The 16,885-nt window shown below is 40.9% G+C and overlaps 1 protein-coding gene across 1 annotated transcript in view; it reads right to left on the minus strand.

The window, feature by feature from the left end:
- The window catches only part of VWA3B (von Willebrand factor A domain containing 3B), a 208,443-nt gene that overhangs the window by 162,676 nt on the left and 28,882 nt on the right, over positions 1 to 16,885 (minus strand). Inside the window, exon 7 of the mRNA XM_077749344.1 lies at positions 13,715 to 13,830. Coding sequence (XP_077605470.1) covers positions 13,715 to 13,830 — 116 coding nt within the window. The remainder of the gene's footprint in view (positions 1 to 13,714; positions 13,831 to 16,885) is intronic.

A 16,885-nucleotide genomic window follows, 5' to 3' on the forward strand; every position in this document is an offset into this window, starting at 1 on the left:
GACAGAAAAATGATTTAAAGAAATAATAGCTGAAAACTTCCCAAATCTAGGGAGAGACATGGACATCAGGTACAGGAAGCTCAAAGAACTCTAGGCAAGATCAACCCAAAGATTACTCTGAGACATGTTATAATAAAAATGTAGAGACTCAAAGACCAGGAGAGAATTTTGAAAGCACCAAGAGGAAAATGACTTGATAATTCAAGGGAACTCCATAAAGCTATTAGTGGATTTCTCTGCAGAAACCTTGCAGTCCAGGAGGATTTGAGATAAAATATTCAAAGTGCTGAAAGAAAAAACTACCAACCAAGCATATTATATCCAGGAAAACTGTTCTTCAAAAATGAAGGAGAGATAAAGACATTCCTAGACAAACAAAAGCTAAGGAAATTCATCACTATTACACCTGCTTTGCAGAAATGCTAAAGGGAGTTCTTCAAGTTGTAATGAAAGGACACTAAGTAACAATACAAAAACATATAAAAGTCTGATACTCACTGGTAAAGGTAAATATTTAATTAAAATCAGAATACTCTAATAGTGCTGGAAGTCCTAGCATCAGCCCTCAGACAACAAAAGGAAATAAAAGGCATCCGAACTGGCAAAGAAGAAGTCAAACTTTCACTTTTCGCAGACGACATGCTACTCTACATGGAAAAGCCAACAGACACCACCAGAAGCCTACTAGAACTGATCTATGAATTCAGCAAAGTCATAGGGTACAGTATCAATGTACAGAAATTGGTTGCATTTTTATACACCAATAATGAAGCAACAGAAAGAGAAATCAAGAAACTGATCCCATTCACAACTGCACAAAAAAACCATAAAATACCTAGGCATAAACCTAACCAAAAATATAAAAGATCTGTATGATGAAAACTATAGAAAACTTATGAAGGAAATTGAAGAAGATAAAGAAATAGAAAAACATTCCATGCTCATGGATTGGAAGAATAAATATTGTTAAAATGTCATTACTACCCGAAGCAATCTACACATTCAATACAATCCCAATCAAAATTGCACCAGCATTTTTCTCAAAGCTAGAACAAACTATCCTAAAATTTGTATGGGACCACAAAAGACCCTGAATAGCCAAAGTCATATGGAAGAAAAAAACCAAAACAGGAGGCATCACAATCCCAGACTTTAGCCACTATTATAAAGCTGTAATCATCAAGACAGTATGGTACTGGCAGAAAAAAGACACATAGACCAATGGAATAGAATAGAGAACTCAGAATTGGACCCACAAATGAATGACCAATTAATCTTTGACAAAGCAGGAAAGAATATCCAATGAAAAAAGACAGCCTCTTTAAAAGATGGTGCTGGGAGAACTGGACAGCAACGTGCAAAAGAATGAAACTTGATCACTTTCTCACACCATACACAAAAATAAACTCAAAAAATGGATAAAAGACCTGAATGTGAGACAGGAAACCATCAAAACCGTAGAGGAGAAAGCAGGAAACAACCTCCTTGACCTCCACCACAGCAATTTCTTACTTAACACATCCCCAAAGGCAAGGGAATCAAGAGTAAAAATGAATTACTGGGACCTCATCAAGATAAAAAGCTTCTGCATGGCAAAGAAAACAATCAATAAAGCTAATAGGCAACTGACAGAATAGGAAAAGATAGTTGCCAAATGACATATCAGATAAAGGTCTAGTTATAAGGAACTCATCAAACGCCACACCCGAAAAACAAATAATCCAGTGAAGAAATGGGCAGAAGACATGAACAGACACTTCTCCAAAGAGAACATCCAGATGGCCAACAGACACATGAAACGATGCTCAGCATCCCTCCTCATCAGGGAAATACAAATCAAAACCACACTGAGATACCACCTCATGCCGGTCAGAGTGGCTAAAATGAACAAATCAGGAGACTACAGATGTTTGCGAGGATGTGGAGAAATGGGCACCCTCCTACACTGTTGCTGGGAATGTAAACTGGTGCAGCCCCTCTGGAAAACAGTGTGGAGGTTCCTCAGAAAATTAACAATAGAAGTCCCCTATGGCCCAGCAATAACACTGCTAGAAATTTACCCAAGGGATATAGAAATGCTGATGCATAGGGGCACATGCACCCCAATGTTCATCACAGCACTCTCAACAATAGCCAAATCATGGAAAGAGCCTAAGTGTCCATCAACAGACGAATAGATCAATAAGATGTGGTTTATCTATACAATGGAATACTACATGGCAAGGAGAAAAAATGAAATCTGGCCTTTTGTAGCAACATGGATGGAACTTGAGGGTGTTATGCTGAGTGAAATAAGTCAGGCAGAGAAAGACAGATACCATATGTTTTCACTTATAAGTGGAACAGGAGAAACTTAACAGAGGACCATGAGGGAGGAGAAAGGGAAAAATAGTTGGGGAGAGGGAGGGAGGTAAACCATGAGAGACTCTTTAATACTGAGAACAAACTGAGGGCTAATGGAGGTGGGGGTGAGGGGAAGGGGGGTGATGGGCATGGAGGAGGGCACTTGTTGGGATGAGCCCTGGGTGTTATATGGAAACCAACTTGACAATAAACTATGAAAGAAAAAATTAATAAAAAAATAAAAGTTTTAATCTAAAAAGATAATATAAATTCAGAATACTCTAATACTGTAATGATGGTATGTAAATAACTTCTATCTCTAGTATAAAAATTAAAAAACAGTATTAAAAGTAACTATAATAATTTGTTAATAGATGTACAATATAAAAAGATGTGAAGTGTGACATCGTAGTATATGTGGGGAGAGAACTAAAACTGTTGAGTTTTTATATGCAATTGAAGGTAACTTGTTATCAGCTTAAAATAGACTGTGATATTTACAAAATGTTTTATTTTTTGTAAACCTCATGGTAACCACCAAAACTATTTATAGTAGTTACATAAAAGAGAAAGATAAAGGAATTAAAGCATACCACTACAAAAAATAGTCTTAAGACAGTAGAATAAGAACAAAGGAACAAAGGAAGCTAAAAAAATAGGAAACAAGAAATAGGAAAATACTTACAATAGTAAGCCCTTATCTATGAATAATTATGCTAAGCTTTAATAAGAGGCTAAATTATTCGATCAAAAGACACAAAGTGGCTGAATATTTTTAAAAAACCACACACAAAATCTAACAACATGCTGCCTATAAGAGACTCACTTTAGCTTTAAGGACATAGATAGGTTGAAAGTGAAAAGATAAGAAAAGACATTCATTGCAAATGATAACCAAAGGAGATAGAGTGGCTTTACTTAGATAAAATAGACTTTTTTTAAAATGTTTATTTAGTTTTGAGAGAGAGAGAGAGCACATGTGCGATGAGGGGAGAGCAGAGAGAGAGGGAGTCAGAAGATCTGGAGCAGGCTCTGTACCATCAGGGCAGAGCTGGATGTGGGACTTGAATTCACGAACCTGTGAGATCAAGACCTGAGCCGAAGTCAGACACTTAACTGACTGAGCCACCAAGGTGCCCCAGATAAAATAGACTTTTAATCAAAATCAGTCACAAGAGACAAAGAAAGTCACTATATAATGATAAAGGGATCAATTCATCAAAAGGCTATTACAATTATAAATATATATGCATTCAACATAGGAGTACCTAAATATTTAAACCAGATATTCACAAAACTGAAGGAAGAAACAGACAACAATGTAGTAACAGGACATCAATGCCCCACATTCAGCAATTGGATGGATCACCCAAACAGAACAAGAAGGAAACATTGGACTTGACCTCTATCTTAAGATCAAATACCTAATATTATTATTGATACATAGGACTTACTAACTTACTAACAGGAGAAAACTGGAAAATTAACAAATGTGTGGAAGTCAAACAACACACTCCTGAATAAAATGAGTCAAAGAAGAAGTCAAAGGGAAATGAAAAAATATCTTGAAAGGAAAATGAAACAACATATCAAAATTTATGGCTTGCAGCAAAAGCTGGTCTAAGAGAAAAATTAATAGCAACACCTACATTAAAAGGGGAAAAAAAGAAGGATCACAAATGAGCAACTGAAATTTATATCTCAAGGAACTAGAAAAAGAACTAAGCCCAAAGCTAGCAGAAGTAACATAGATTAGAGCAGAAATAAATACAATGGAGACCACACAAACAACAGAAAAGATCAACAAAATCTCAGAGCTGGTTTTTAAATAATAAACAAAATTAACAAACTTTTAGCTAGACTGAGATAAAAAGAGAATCAAACAAATAACATCAGAAATGAAAGAAAAGTTACAACTGACACAACAGGTATGCAAAGGATTATAAGAGACTAATATGAACACCAACAAACTAGATAATAAATTCCAACCTACTGAAACTGAATCATGAAGAAATAGAAAATCCAAAGAGACCAGTAACAAGTAAGAAGATTGAATCAGTAATCAAAAATCTCTTAATACAGAAAAGTCCAAGACCAGATGATTTCACTGGTGAATTTTACCAAACATTAAAGAATTAATACCATTTCTTCTCAAACTCCTCAAAAAAAAGTTGAAGGGAACACACTATCTCTGTTAAGTGTGTTATATGCAAAAATTCTTAACAAAATACTACCAAACGGAATTAAACAGCACATTAAAAGGATCATACACCATGACCCAAAAATATTTATCCCTGGGATGCAAGGATGGTTCAACATATGCAAATCAGTGTGATACACCACGTTAATAGAACGAAGGATAAAAAAATTATATATCTTTTCAATAGATGCAGAAAAACATTTGACAAAATTCAAAATCCTTTCATGGACCAGGAAATGAACTCTTGACAAATTGGGTATATCAGGAACACATCTTAACATAATAAAGCCCATAAACAAAAAAATCCACAGCTAACATCATACAGAAAATGAAAAGTTGAAAGCTTTCCCACCAAGGTCAGGAAGAAGACAAGAATTCCCACCTTCACCTCTCATACTCAACAAAGTATTGGAAATCTTAGGCAGAGCAATCAGGCAAAAAAAAAAAAAAAAAGAAAAAAAGGAGGAGGAGGAGGAAGAGGAAGAAGAAGAAGAAGGAGAGAGAGAGAGAGAGAGAGAGAGAGAAAGAAAGAAAGAAAGAACATCCAAATCATAAAGGAAGAAGTAAAACTGCCTCTGATTGCAGATGATATAATCTTATATATATAAAGAAAACCCTAAAGATCCCACCAAAAAACTGTTAGAATAAATGAATTCAGTAAACTTTGCAGGATACAAAATCAACACACAAAAAATCGTTGCATTTCTATATCCTAACAACAAACCATCAGAGAAATTAAAAAACAATTCCATCATCAAAAATAATAAAATACTTGGGAATAAATTTAACCAAGGAGGTGAAATTCCTATCTTGAAGAGGCATCTGCATCCCCATGTTTGCTGCAGCATTATTCACAACAGCCAAGACATGGAAACAACCTGTGTCCATTAACAGATAAATGGATAAAGAAGATGTGAGGTGAAAATATAGACATAGATGAAACAGATTATCTTAATGAAATATTATTCAGCCATAAGAAAGAAGGAAATCTTATCATTTGCAACAACACTGATGGACCTTGAGGGTATTACATTAAGTGAAATAAGATAAGGTATGATCTCACGTGTGGAATCATAACACACACACACACCCATACACACACACACACGAACTGCTAGAAACAGAGAGTAGAGTGGTAGTTGCCAAGGGCTTAATGGAGGAAATAAAGAGATGCTGGTCAAAAAGCCCAAACGTCCAATTATTAGGTGAGTTAAGTTCTGGGGATGTAATGTGCAGCTGGTGACTGTAGTTAACAACACTGTAGAATATACCTGAAAGTTGCTAAGACAGTAAATCTTAAATGTTGGTACCACAAAAAAATAAATGGTAATTATGTAAGGTGATAGATGCATTTACTAATCTTACTATGGTAATCAGTTTGCAACATATATGTGTATCAAATCATTGTACTGTATATCTTAAACGTACACAATGTCATATGTCAATTATATCTCAATAAAGCTGGGAATAAAAACAATCCCTGTGCAACCAGGCAAAAAGATAAAGTCACTCAGAAAAGAAAAAATCAAGCCGCCTTCAGGTTTCTCCTCGGCAGCATGCAATAGAAGACACTGCAGCACAAGTCAAACCACACTCAAAGGGAAAAGAAAGAGCCAAGAGCTTTCTACCCAGCCAAGCTGCCCTTTAAGAAGCTACAGAAAAGAACATTCGAAAACCCTGGGACTATTGCTCTTGTGATTCTCCCTTGAGGAAACTACTAGGACTTCAGCCAATCAAGAGATGGCTTGAGAAACCAAAGCAAATGAACTACAAGTGAGAACTGAATCTATTTAATGATAGAAATAAAACTAAAACAAACATTAGAATTAGCATAACAGAAGAAAATAAAAATTTAGTCTTTAAGTTGCTTACCCAGAGGTAATAACAGCAGGGTAACCTGCTGGATGATGAGAGTTAGGCATAAAAGCACCCATAATTTATTGACTGGTCAGCTATGTGCCAGGTGCTGTATAAAACACTGTTGAACACACACACACACACACACACACACACACAGTAAACACCATTATCCTCATTCATAAATAAGTAAGCTAAAGCTCAGATTAGTTAAGTACCTTAACTAAAATCATGCAGCTAAGTGATAAATCCAAACTCAGGTCTGACTCCAAAGCCAGGACTCTTGATTCTACTGCATTTAAGTTCCTAGAACACAGGACAGTGCCTTATTCCTCTCTGCCTCTTCATCATTTAACACAGATAATATACTAGAATATTAACAACTATTATCGCCATTTTGTAGATGAGGAACAGGAAGCAGAAAGGTTAAATACTTGCCTCAAGTTACGTATCTATTTAAGTGACAGGGCCAGCTAGTGTGGCTGTAGAGCAGCACTTGACAATGAACATATGATGAGAGCCACATGTATAATTTCAAATTTTCTAATAGCCACATTTTAGAAGGAAAAAAGCAACAAGTGAATTTGTTAATATATTTGCTATAGCCTGACATATCCATATTATCATTTTGATATATAATCTATATTAAAAATTATTTTAATACTAGGTCTTTGAAATCCAGTGTGTAATTTACACTTACAGCGCATATCAAATTGGACTCAACGTATTTCAAGTGTTCAATAGTCACATGTGGCCAGTGGCTTCTGTTACTGGACAAAGAAGCTCTAGATCTACATGTGCCACCAACTTTAACAGCATAGAAACTCTCCATTTTTCATTCTCCAGCATCTATTCCTGAAGAGTTATTTTACAAAACTTAAAAAAAAAAAAAAGGTAACCAGTTATATGATCTCAGGGATCTCCACCTCCACAGAAAAGCTATCCTAGTGTTAGGTTAACACTTGACCTTTATAGAAGGTCACATTCATGCATGTCATTGGATCGTATTTTGTGATGGTGATCTGTTCTCCCTGTTTTTCCTGTTCTACACCCTCCCTCCATATTCAAGCAGATATCAGGCACGTTGCAAATTGCCCTAAAGGAGGCAAGGCAGAAAGACAAAAAAGCCAGCAAGACATTCTGGCTGTTTCTTTTGAAGCCTAACCTCCTATAGAGGGTTTAGAGAGCAGCTAGCTTTGAAGAAGCAGAAGGGAGACAGGAGTTGTCCCAGATTAGGAAATTGCCCTTAGTTTGGGGGCAGAAGAGGAGAGGATCCCAGGAGAAGATGGGCACATCTCTGCAGACCCCTGGAAGGTACATGGTGAATCCAGTGTGGTAGGGCAGGGTCTACAAAAGACTCCCACATCCAAAGCCCAGTATGGGAGCAGTAGAGAACTGGTCGACCTGGAGTGGCTATAAGACAGGTCTAATGGGTATGTATGGATGATGTGCAGGAACAGATGTCCAATAACTACAGCTCTCCCCTGAGGGGTTTCTTAGCACTGCCTACAATCTCTAAACCTTGGGAAAAGCTCAGGAAGGGGACCCTGAAAATAACTGAGGTTAATTTCCTACCACTATGCTAGGATAGAGGGGCCCTAGAATCAAAAATTAGACTGAATTCTAGAAATCAAAGAATATGACCAACCTTGCTTTTGTGACCAGACTTTCATATGTGACATTAGGGACTTCTCTGAAGTGGGCAGTGTCTCCCATACAAGCATTACACTGGAGCCAATTCATCTCTAGTGGATGGCTGTAACCATTGGAAACCGATGTGCAAATAAGGTGTGGCCTGTTGGAAGTCACTGCAGACTTGGGGGACACTACTGGCGTGAGATGAGACCGAGTTTGAAAGAATACCACAGAATACTTTTAAGTCCAGGTCAGAAACAAAGTGATCAGCTGAGAGGCCACTTGGAGTTTGCTTAGACAATGAGTTTCCCTGATTCCCCAAGAATGCCCGGAAACAGGGACATGGGAGGTGACTTTTTTTCAGCCCTCCATTTCAGACTCTGAAGAAAGAACTATTTCAGCAGCACCAGCAGAAGCCCTACCAGCCAGGGCAGAATGAAGCCTGTCACTGCTGTCAAGCCCTGGCTGCCACATTTAGGTTAGAAAGCTAAAGTCTACCGATTCCCTAAGAATCAGCCACCAAGACAAGAACACCCTGCTACCTGCTATCCAGCCCACACCTTGACCTGCCATCAAGGAGATAGTCTGGTGCACATGCCAGGAGAATGTTGGGGAGGGGAAGACTGGTCCAGGCAAGAGCAATTAAAGTATTGCCCAGTCCTGGAGAGGAATCTTTTCTTCAAAAAATGCCTAGAGTAAACTAACAATAGAACTCCCCTATGACCCAGCAATAGCACTGCTAGGAATTTACCCAAGGGATACAGAAATGCTGAGGCATAGGAGCACATGTACCCCAATGTTCATAGCAGCACTCTCCACAATAGCTAAAACATGGAAAGAGCCTAAGTGTCCATCATCAGATGAATGGATCAAGAAGATGTGGTTTATCTATACCATGGAATNTAAATAAATAAATAAATAAATAAATAAATAAATAAATAAATAAAAAATGCCTAGAGTTCAGGGAATCTCAAACACCTCTGTTTTATTTTGCTTATGGATGAGATGAATATTTCGTGATATACAAAGACCATGAAGAGAATCCATGCTCATTAACTGGGAGGGAAGTCAAGCTGCAGGGGGGCTGGGTGGCTCAGAAGAGCTCTAGAAGGCAGCATCACTCTGGCCCCACAGTAATTAGGCTCTGTTGGAATCCTCTCCTCTTCTCCAGTAGAAAGTCAAGCCCAGAACAAAGAGAGAAAGAGGCAAAGACACTACATGGAGAAAAACACAGGAGAGGAGAGTGCTGGCTGCACTATGCCCCATAAGTGTAAACATGAGCAGGGACCCAGCCAACTCTGGGCAGAAAGCCAAGGAGGAAGATGGCTGTGACAATGCACAAAACTAAAGCTCTAGGTCGGCATCATTTGCCAGATTAAGTTTCCCATAATTCCTAAATCTAAACCAAAGATCCTGTTTTCCCCAATGAGGAGAACCCATTCAAGGGACATGAAGCATTCCTATACAGGACAGAGCCTGGATTGGGAGGAAGCAGACTCCCTAAGGCAGGAAGTCATCCCTAGACGTGAAAGTTAAGAAGTCTACTCAGTGCCCAAATTCCCACACCCAACTCCTGGGAGCCTGAGGTTATTCCACCCAGCCCATTGCTACCGATGTCCTGAGAGTCCAATGCTGGCCAGTGGTCTAGGCCTATCCTTTTGAAGGTGACAAACCATTCCTTTCTTGAAACGGAGATTTGCTTCAGGAAATGTGGATGGCCAAGATCATGTCATGACTTTTGCAATATGACCATTGCCCCCTACACACACACACACACACACACACACACACACACGTCCATGTGCATACACACACTTTCCCTTTGTCACTACTCTGTACTTGCTGGTTGCTGGGGATATCCACAGCAGGGGAATAGCACATTCTCCCCTAATGTGTTAAAAAAAAGAATGGGAGTGAGATGGTAATAAAAAATCTGATTATGAAATTTTTAACTGAGATATCTTTCATATCAGAGTTTGGGAAAAGAGATTCTTGCCTGCCCTGGTTTCTGGACCCTTCCCAAACTGTGACTAAAAGAGGCTGTCTTGTCATCAGTGACTCATAAGCCACGAGCAGATAGATGCCTCAGAAGCAGTCTGAGAGAACAGAGTGGAGAGGAGAGTCAGGAAAGAGTCCTCAGGAAGGTAACGTATATGCAGAGGGGACAGAGAAACCCAAGCAAAGGCAGCAGGAGAGGTATCTTTGAGGGCTCAATTGAGAGTGAATATGTGTTGCTCTAAAATGGCAACAAACATTGGGACAGGGCTAGAAAGTAGGGACCCTGTGCAAAAGTGAGGTTATAAGGTAGGGCAGGACCAAGTGAGTAGTACCATGCTTGGTGAATATAAAACTTCAGCAAAAGCTATGAATGTATTCCCCAAACACTTGAATTTAAAATAATGTCATTCCATTATACCTATGTTTCAATTCTTCAATATTTTCAACTACTTTAATAACCCGGAAACAATCATTGAAAATAGTAAATTAAAACATGTACATTGGGCACCTGGTGGCTCAGTAGGTTAAGCGTCCGACTTCAGCTCAGGTCACGGTCTCGCGGTTTGCAAGTTCAAGCCCTGCATCGGGCTCTGTGCTGACAGCTCAGAGCCTGGAACCTGGTTTGAACTCTGTGTCTCCCCCTCTCTCCGCCCCCCCAACTCACACTCTTTCTCTCAAAAATAAATATTAATAAATAAAGAAATAAAACATGTACAGAGGCGTACATTTTTCCCTTTACCTTAGCCTCCTATATGACCTAACATATCATTGCAGAAGCCTGTCTTTATTTAAAATCGTGACACTCTGATTGCCATGGATATTTTGCACTAACTTCAAACTTTTAAAACACTGCACTATTATGTTAAACAAGTACATGAAAAGATGCTCAATATCACAGATCAATAGGAAAATGCAAAGCAAAACCACAACGAGATACCACTTCACACCCATTAGGATAGCTACTAACCAAAACCAAAAACTAAACAAACCCGAAACCAGAAAATAACAAATGTTGGTGAGGATGTGGAAAACCTATGCACTGTCGGTAGAAATGTAAAACAGAGCAGCCACTATGGTAGATAATGTGGAGGTTCCACAAAAGTTAAAAATAGAACTAGCATATGTGATCCAGAAATTCTGCATTGGGGTATATACCCAAAGAAATGAAAGCAGAGTCTCAAAGGGATAGTTGTACGTGCATGTTCATAGTAGCATCATGCACAACAGCCAAAGGGCAGAAGCAGCCCAAGTGTCCGTGGATGGATAAATGGATAAACAAAATGTGGTATATACATGAAAGAGAATATTATTCGGCTTTCAAAAGGGAGGAAATTCTGACGCATGCTATGACATGGATGAACCTTAAGGACACAGGTTAAAGTAAAATAAGCCACCCACAAAATGACAGATGCTATATGATCCCACTTACACGAGGTTATCTAGAGTAGCCAAATTCAGAGACAGTGGACTAGTAGATGCCAGGGGCTCGGGGAGGGGAATGGAGATTTGCAGTTTTAATGGGTACAGATTTGCAGAGGAGAAGAGCCTAAGAGACTGGCTGCACAGCACTGTGAGTGCACTTAGCACCTCTGAATCACACTTAAAAAAAAAAGTTAAGATGACAAATTTTATGTTATGTATATTTCACTACAATTTTTAAAAGGATTCTTTTTTTTTTTACANGATTCTTTACAGTTTTTCTGCATTGGTATAGTGCACGAGGTAATGGTAAGTCATGCCAATTATCTGGAATCCAGAAAGTCGGTAACAGTAGGAAATTTCTTCCAGTTGCCGGGTTAGTTCTCTGAGCAGTGTCCCTCTAACCCTTCACTTGACAGTCCCTCCTTTCTATACAACAGGAGGCACAATGAACTCCTGAGGAGGGATCCTCCCTCCCCAGCCTGGAGAGGGGCCCAGGCAAACTCATACTGATAAATGCAGGACCTCGGTGGTGGGAAACGGGGAAAGGGAACTGAGCAGGAAGGCCTGAACATCTGCCTCTGAGGCCTTGGGTCAGATTGGAAACTACATATTTTCCAAACCAAAAGAGTGTGTCAAGGATTTCTGGGCAGTTTTTGAGGAGGAGAAATGCAATGTGTTGGCATTTCTGGGACACTGTGACGGATAGGGGAGACAAGACTACATATTTAGGATTTGGGCTCTCTCCTCAGATTCAGAATGTGGGATCGCTGAAATGGCATCAGAATGGCAGGCCACAGTCTGAGCACTTCATTCTAAAAAAATGCTTTAATCTATAATTTAATTTGTATGATTCACAGGGTTGGGAAGATGGTAGTTGCTGAAAATGTAAACTATCCAGCCAGATAGGTTTCCCTTTATAACTAAGTTGCCAAGGAACACATAAGCCAAAATTAAACCCCTTTACAGAAATTGGCATGCCTTGGGGAACTGGGACATCTCACATTCTTTACCCTGATTGAAACATTGCCCACTAGGCTTAATCTTGTAAATTGCTTTCAGTAGGCGTGGCAAACATCCTGAATTAGCTGTTTTTGTTAGATTACCATTAATCTCCCTTGACAATCGGCATTTTCTCAAATTCCCTGGAGATATCCACTTCACCATCAGAACAAGGGCATAAGTTACCTAAAGCAGGGCCGCCAGTGAGACCTAGTGGAAACTCTTCCCTGCTCCCATGGAACACTGAGAATCTGACTCCACAAAGTGGATGTCAGGGGCAGGCTTTGTGACTTGACCCCTCGCCTTCGCCTCCACCTGACCACCTTTCCCCTTCCACAACTGCGTCCTCCTCAGGCACAGGGCCCTTCTCTCGGGAGCCTCTGCAGTACCGTTATATAAAGAGAGGAACCTGTCACACAGATGTGTCCTGCAGCCTCTTCTCTTCTCCCAGAGAGTAGTTCTTGCCTTACGCTGAAGCTAGAAATCTCTACCAATGACTTCAAATGCAGGAGGGTGGAGGTGGCAATGGGCTTTTTCAGACCTCCAACAGCATCATGCCGCATCACCTGACAATCGAACACTGAGCTTCCTTCCCTGCTTTTCTCAGCAGAGCTCACTTGGTATCTTTGGCACTTCGCCATGTCATCAGCCCCAAAGAAAAGTCCCACCTCTTGGCTTTCTGAGAACCTTCTAGCATTGTTTTTTCTGAAGCTATATCTCACTGATTTTGTGACCTCTTTCCTATGCCTTTTAAATCTCCGATCACTCTTTGAATGAAGGGGGAGGTTCACTCTGCCTCCACAGAGGTTCCTGTGCATGCCCAGCCCTTATAACAGACAGGTCAATCCTGCATGTGTCTACTAGCCCTGCTGTCATGGATAGGTGGGGCAATAGAAAACCCCCAAGAACCGCAGGGGTCCTCACCACAGCATCCAGCTAACCTGGGCACAGCAGCTCTGCCTTACCAGGAACTAAGTGCAGCACCAACACATCAGGGCTACATCTCCAGAAGGTTCTCATATTGGTTCAGCACATACTACTTAGGCCACTTCCCTGGGTGATAAGTTTATTCCTGGTTGCTGGGCTGACAAACTCATCATTAACATCATGAACTGCCCCTGGACCATATAAATAATGAAAAGGATACCATTGGTCCCTACATAGTGCTTTATTCCCTAAGCATACAGAAAATCCAACGTTAAGACGTAAACCACACTGTATTGTTGTTGTTGTTTATTGTTGTTTTTCTATCCCAGGTACCTGGAGGGGGCTTTCCTTTCAGTTTTCTTGAATTCCAAGTATTTACACTGTCACCATCCTTTAAGGCAAATGCAGGAAATTCCACACACTCTGTTCTCTCCGCAAATGCATGGAATCTGAAACATGAAGAGATTTGTAACATTTGTGTATGTCTATTCATTCTCCCAGGACCATGAACTTGCTCTGCTGTGGTGCCAAGCATCTTAGGTGTTTCACTGCTTTTCCATGTACCTGGTCAATTCCCACAAACAAAAGACAGGGAGACAAAAGAGAAGAGAGAGCTGTGAATGTATTGGGATTTTAACGGATGACTCATCTCCTCATTAGAGGGTAATTAGGCCAACCAAATGGTATTTATTGACCCTGGAAAAATGATACCCTCTGCTTTATTTATCTTCTGTTCCCAGGTTCAATCATGTCAACACAGTGTTGACAAGCCAACAGTCTAATGAGGCCCCAACAGTGCCCGTGGCCCTGCGGGTTCAATGTTGAAAGCTGGCGACAACAGGCACCATTGGCTCAACTGCCAGTTGCAAACGGGCTTCAGTCAACTTTAACTTGGCAAACACACACTTCCCTGAAACCTAAGAGAAGCACTAATGAAAAAAATTCTTGTGTGGACAAGTTTTTAGGGCCTGACTCCTCAAAATGTGGTCCCAGGAGAAGCAGCAGCACTGGGAGCTTGTTAGGGATGCACATTCCTGGGCCCTACGTGGACCTGCTGAGTCAGAGTAAGCAGTTTAATGAGATCCCTAGGGGATTCATGTGCATCTTAGAGCTCATGAAGCACTGGTACAGTCTACAAAATGATAGGCTAAGCACACCCTTGACACCAATTATCTGGAAACCAAAAAGTCAGTGGTAGCAGGGAATTTCTTTCAGATTAACAGGAAATCTCTGGGTAATGCTCCTCCAGCCCCTTAAGAGTCCCACCTCTGCCTGTTACGCAGCATGAAGAGAATCCTGAAGCATGGGTTGGGATAAACAGATGGATGCATGGATAATAGAAGAGATGTGGGGGCTTCGCCTGGGCCATGGGAAGCCTCAGTCCTATCTATTTCTAAAGGGTGACACTAGAATGATGACTTGATGGCACTAAACAAGCCAGCCTTGTTCCAACAGGCCCTCGTGAGGACAAAGGACCCTTAACCTAGCCACTCCTGCCTTCTGCAGGTGCTTCCACCAGAGTGAAAATGGTCAGCTGCCTTTGTCCTGTGACCTCCTTACCTGGCAGAGGGGGGAGGGCTGCCGGGTCCTACAACCTGAGTGCCAAGGCCTTCAGAGCCCAGGACTTTCTACTGTCTGACCTGTTCTCCAGATTAGAAAAGAGAACAGGGCAGACATTTCCTCTGGCTAAATAAAACCTAGTTTGTGCAAGAAAGTAAAACATGCTTTGCAGCTTGGTGGCTCTGTTCAAACACAGACTCTGGCACAAGGGAACCAGGAGTCCAGCCTCCCTGCAAGCTGAGCAGCTCAGGGCATGCCCTTTATAGTTCCATCCTAACTGCGCCTCAGCTGGGGCTCAACAGCCAAAGGTGTGCAGCGGCCAAGCAAGAGACACAGGGGTCTGGCCGGGGGCAGAGCGGGCAGGCAGGAGCACCGCTGGCTGTGGGTCAGGCTCACCTGTGAGGGTCAGAACAGGGACAGAAGAGCATGTCTACGTGTCGTGCTCTTCTGCAAAACTCACTCAATGGTGCACAGCCGAAACTGCAGCTTCTCCCATGTTAAATTACGCCCTAACCTCTCCCCTGCCCACAGGAAGTGCCTCACATGAATTAAGCAGAGAATTAAGAGGTCCTGCGGTTGCCTTTTACTCTCCACTAGCAAAAGTACTACAGTGAGCCCCACTTTTATTTGGGTGGGGGGGGGTTAGGAACCCAGAATTGAAGCACCTAATGTTAAAAGATTTCAAAAGTGCCTTGGGCGCCTGGGTGGCTTAGTCGGTTAAGCGTCCGACTTTCGCTTAGGTCATGGTCTCGCGGTTCGTGGGTTCGAGCCCCGCGTCGGGCTCTGTGCTGACTGCCAGCTCAGAGCCTGGAGCCTGTTTCAGTCTGTGACTCCCTCTCTCTCTCACCCTCCCCTGCTCACACTGTCTCTCTCTCTCCTAGAAATAAAATAAAAATATTAAAAAAAAAAAGTGCCTTAAGAGCAGCCAGAGCAGTGGCTCAGAGTTATCAAGGGTCTGGTTAAGAATGAATATTCTTATATCCTGCAACTTTGCTGAATTCCTGGATCGGTTCCAGTAGTCTTCTGGTGGAGTCTGTCGGGTTTTCTATGTAGAGTATCATATCATCTGCGAAAAGTGAAAGTCGGACGTCTTCTCTGCCAATTCTGATGCCTTTGATTTCCTTTTGTTGTCTGATGGCTGATCCTAGGACTTCCAGCACTATGTTAAACAACAGTGGGGAGAGTGGACATCCCTGTCATGTTCCTGGTCTCAGGGGGAAAGCTCTAAGGTTTTCCCCATTGAGGATGATGTTAGCTGAGGGCTTCTCATAGATGGCTTTGATGATGTTTAAGTAGGTTCCTTCTATCCCAACTTTCTCAAGAGTCTTTATTAAGAAGGGATGCTGTATTTTGTCAAATGCTTTTTCTGCATCTATTGACAGGATCATATGGTTTTTATCTTTTCTTTTATTGATATGATGTATCACATTGATTGATTTGCGAATGTTGAACCAGCCCTGTAACCCAGGAATGAATCCCACTTGATCTTGGTGGATAATTCTTTTTATGTGCTGTTGAATTCGATTTGCAAGTATCTTGTTGAGGATTTTTGCATCTGTATTCATCAAGGATATTGGCCTGTAGTTCTATTTTTTTGCTGGGTCTCTGGCTTGGGAATCAAAGTGATGCTGGCTTCATAAAGTGAGTCTAGAAGTTTTCCTTCGATTTTTATTTTTCGGAATAGCTTGAGAAGAATGGGTATTAATCCTGTTTTAAATGTCTGGTAGAATTCCCCAGGGAAGCCATCTGTCCCAGGGTTCTTATTTGTTGGGAGATTTTTGATAACTGATTGGATTTCTTCACTAGTTATGGGGCTGTTCAGATTTTTTCTCTTCCCGTGTGAGTTTTGGTAGTGAGTGTGTGTTCAGGAATTTGTCCATTTCTTCTAAGTTGTCCAATTTGTTGGCATATAATTTTTCATAGTATTCCCTGATAACTGCTTGT

Source organism: Crocuta crocuta, unplaced genomic scaffold, assembly GCF_008692635.1.
Source record: "Crocuta crocuta isolate KB4526 unplaced genomic scaffold, BGI_CrCroc_1.0 scaffold118, whole genome shotgun sequence".
In the NCBI taxonomy this organism is placed as follows: Eukaryota; Metazoa; Chordata; class Mammalia; order Carnivora; family Hyaenidae; genus Crocuta; species Crocuta crocuta.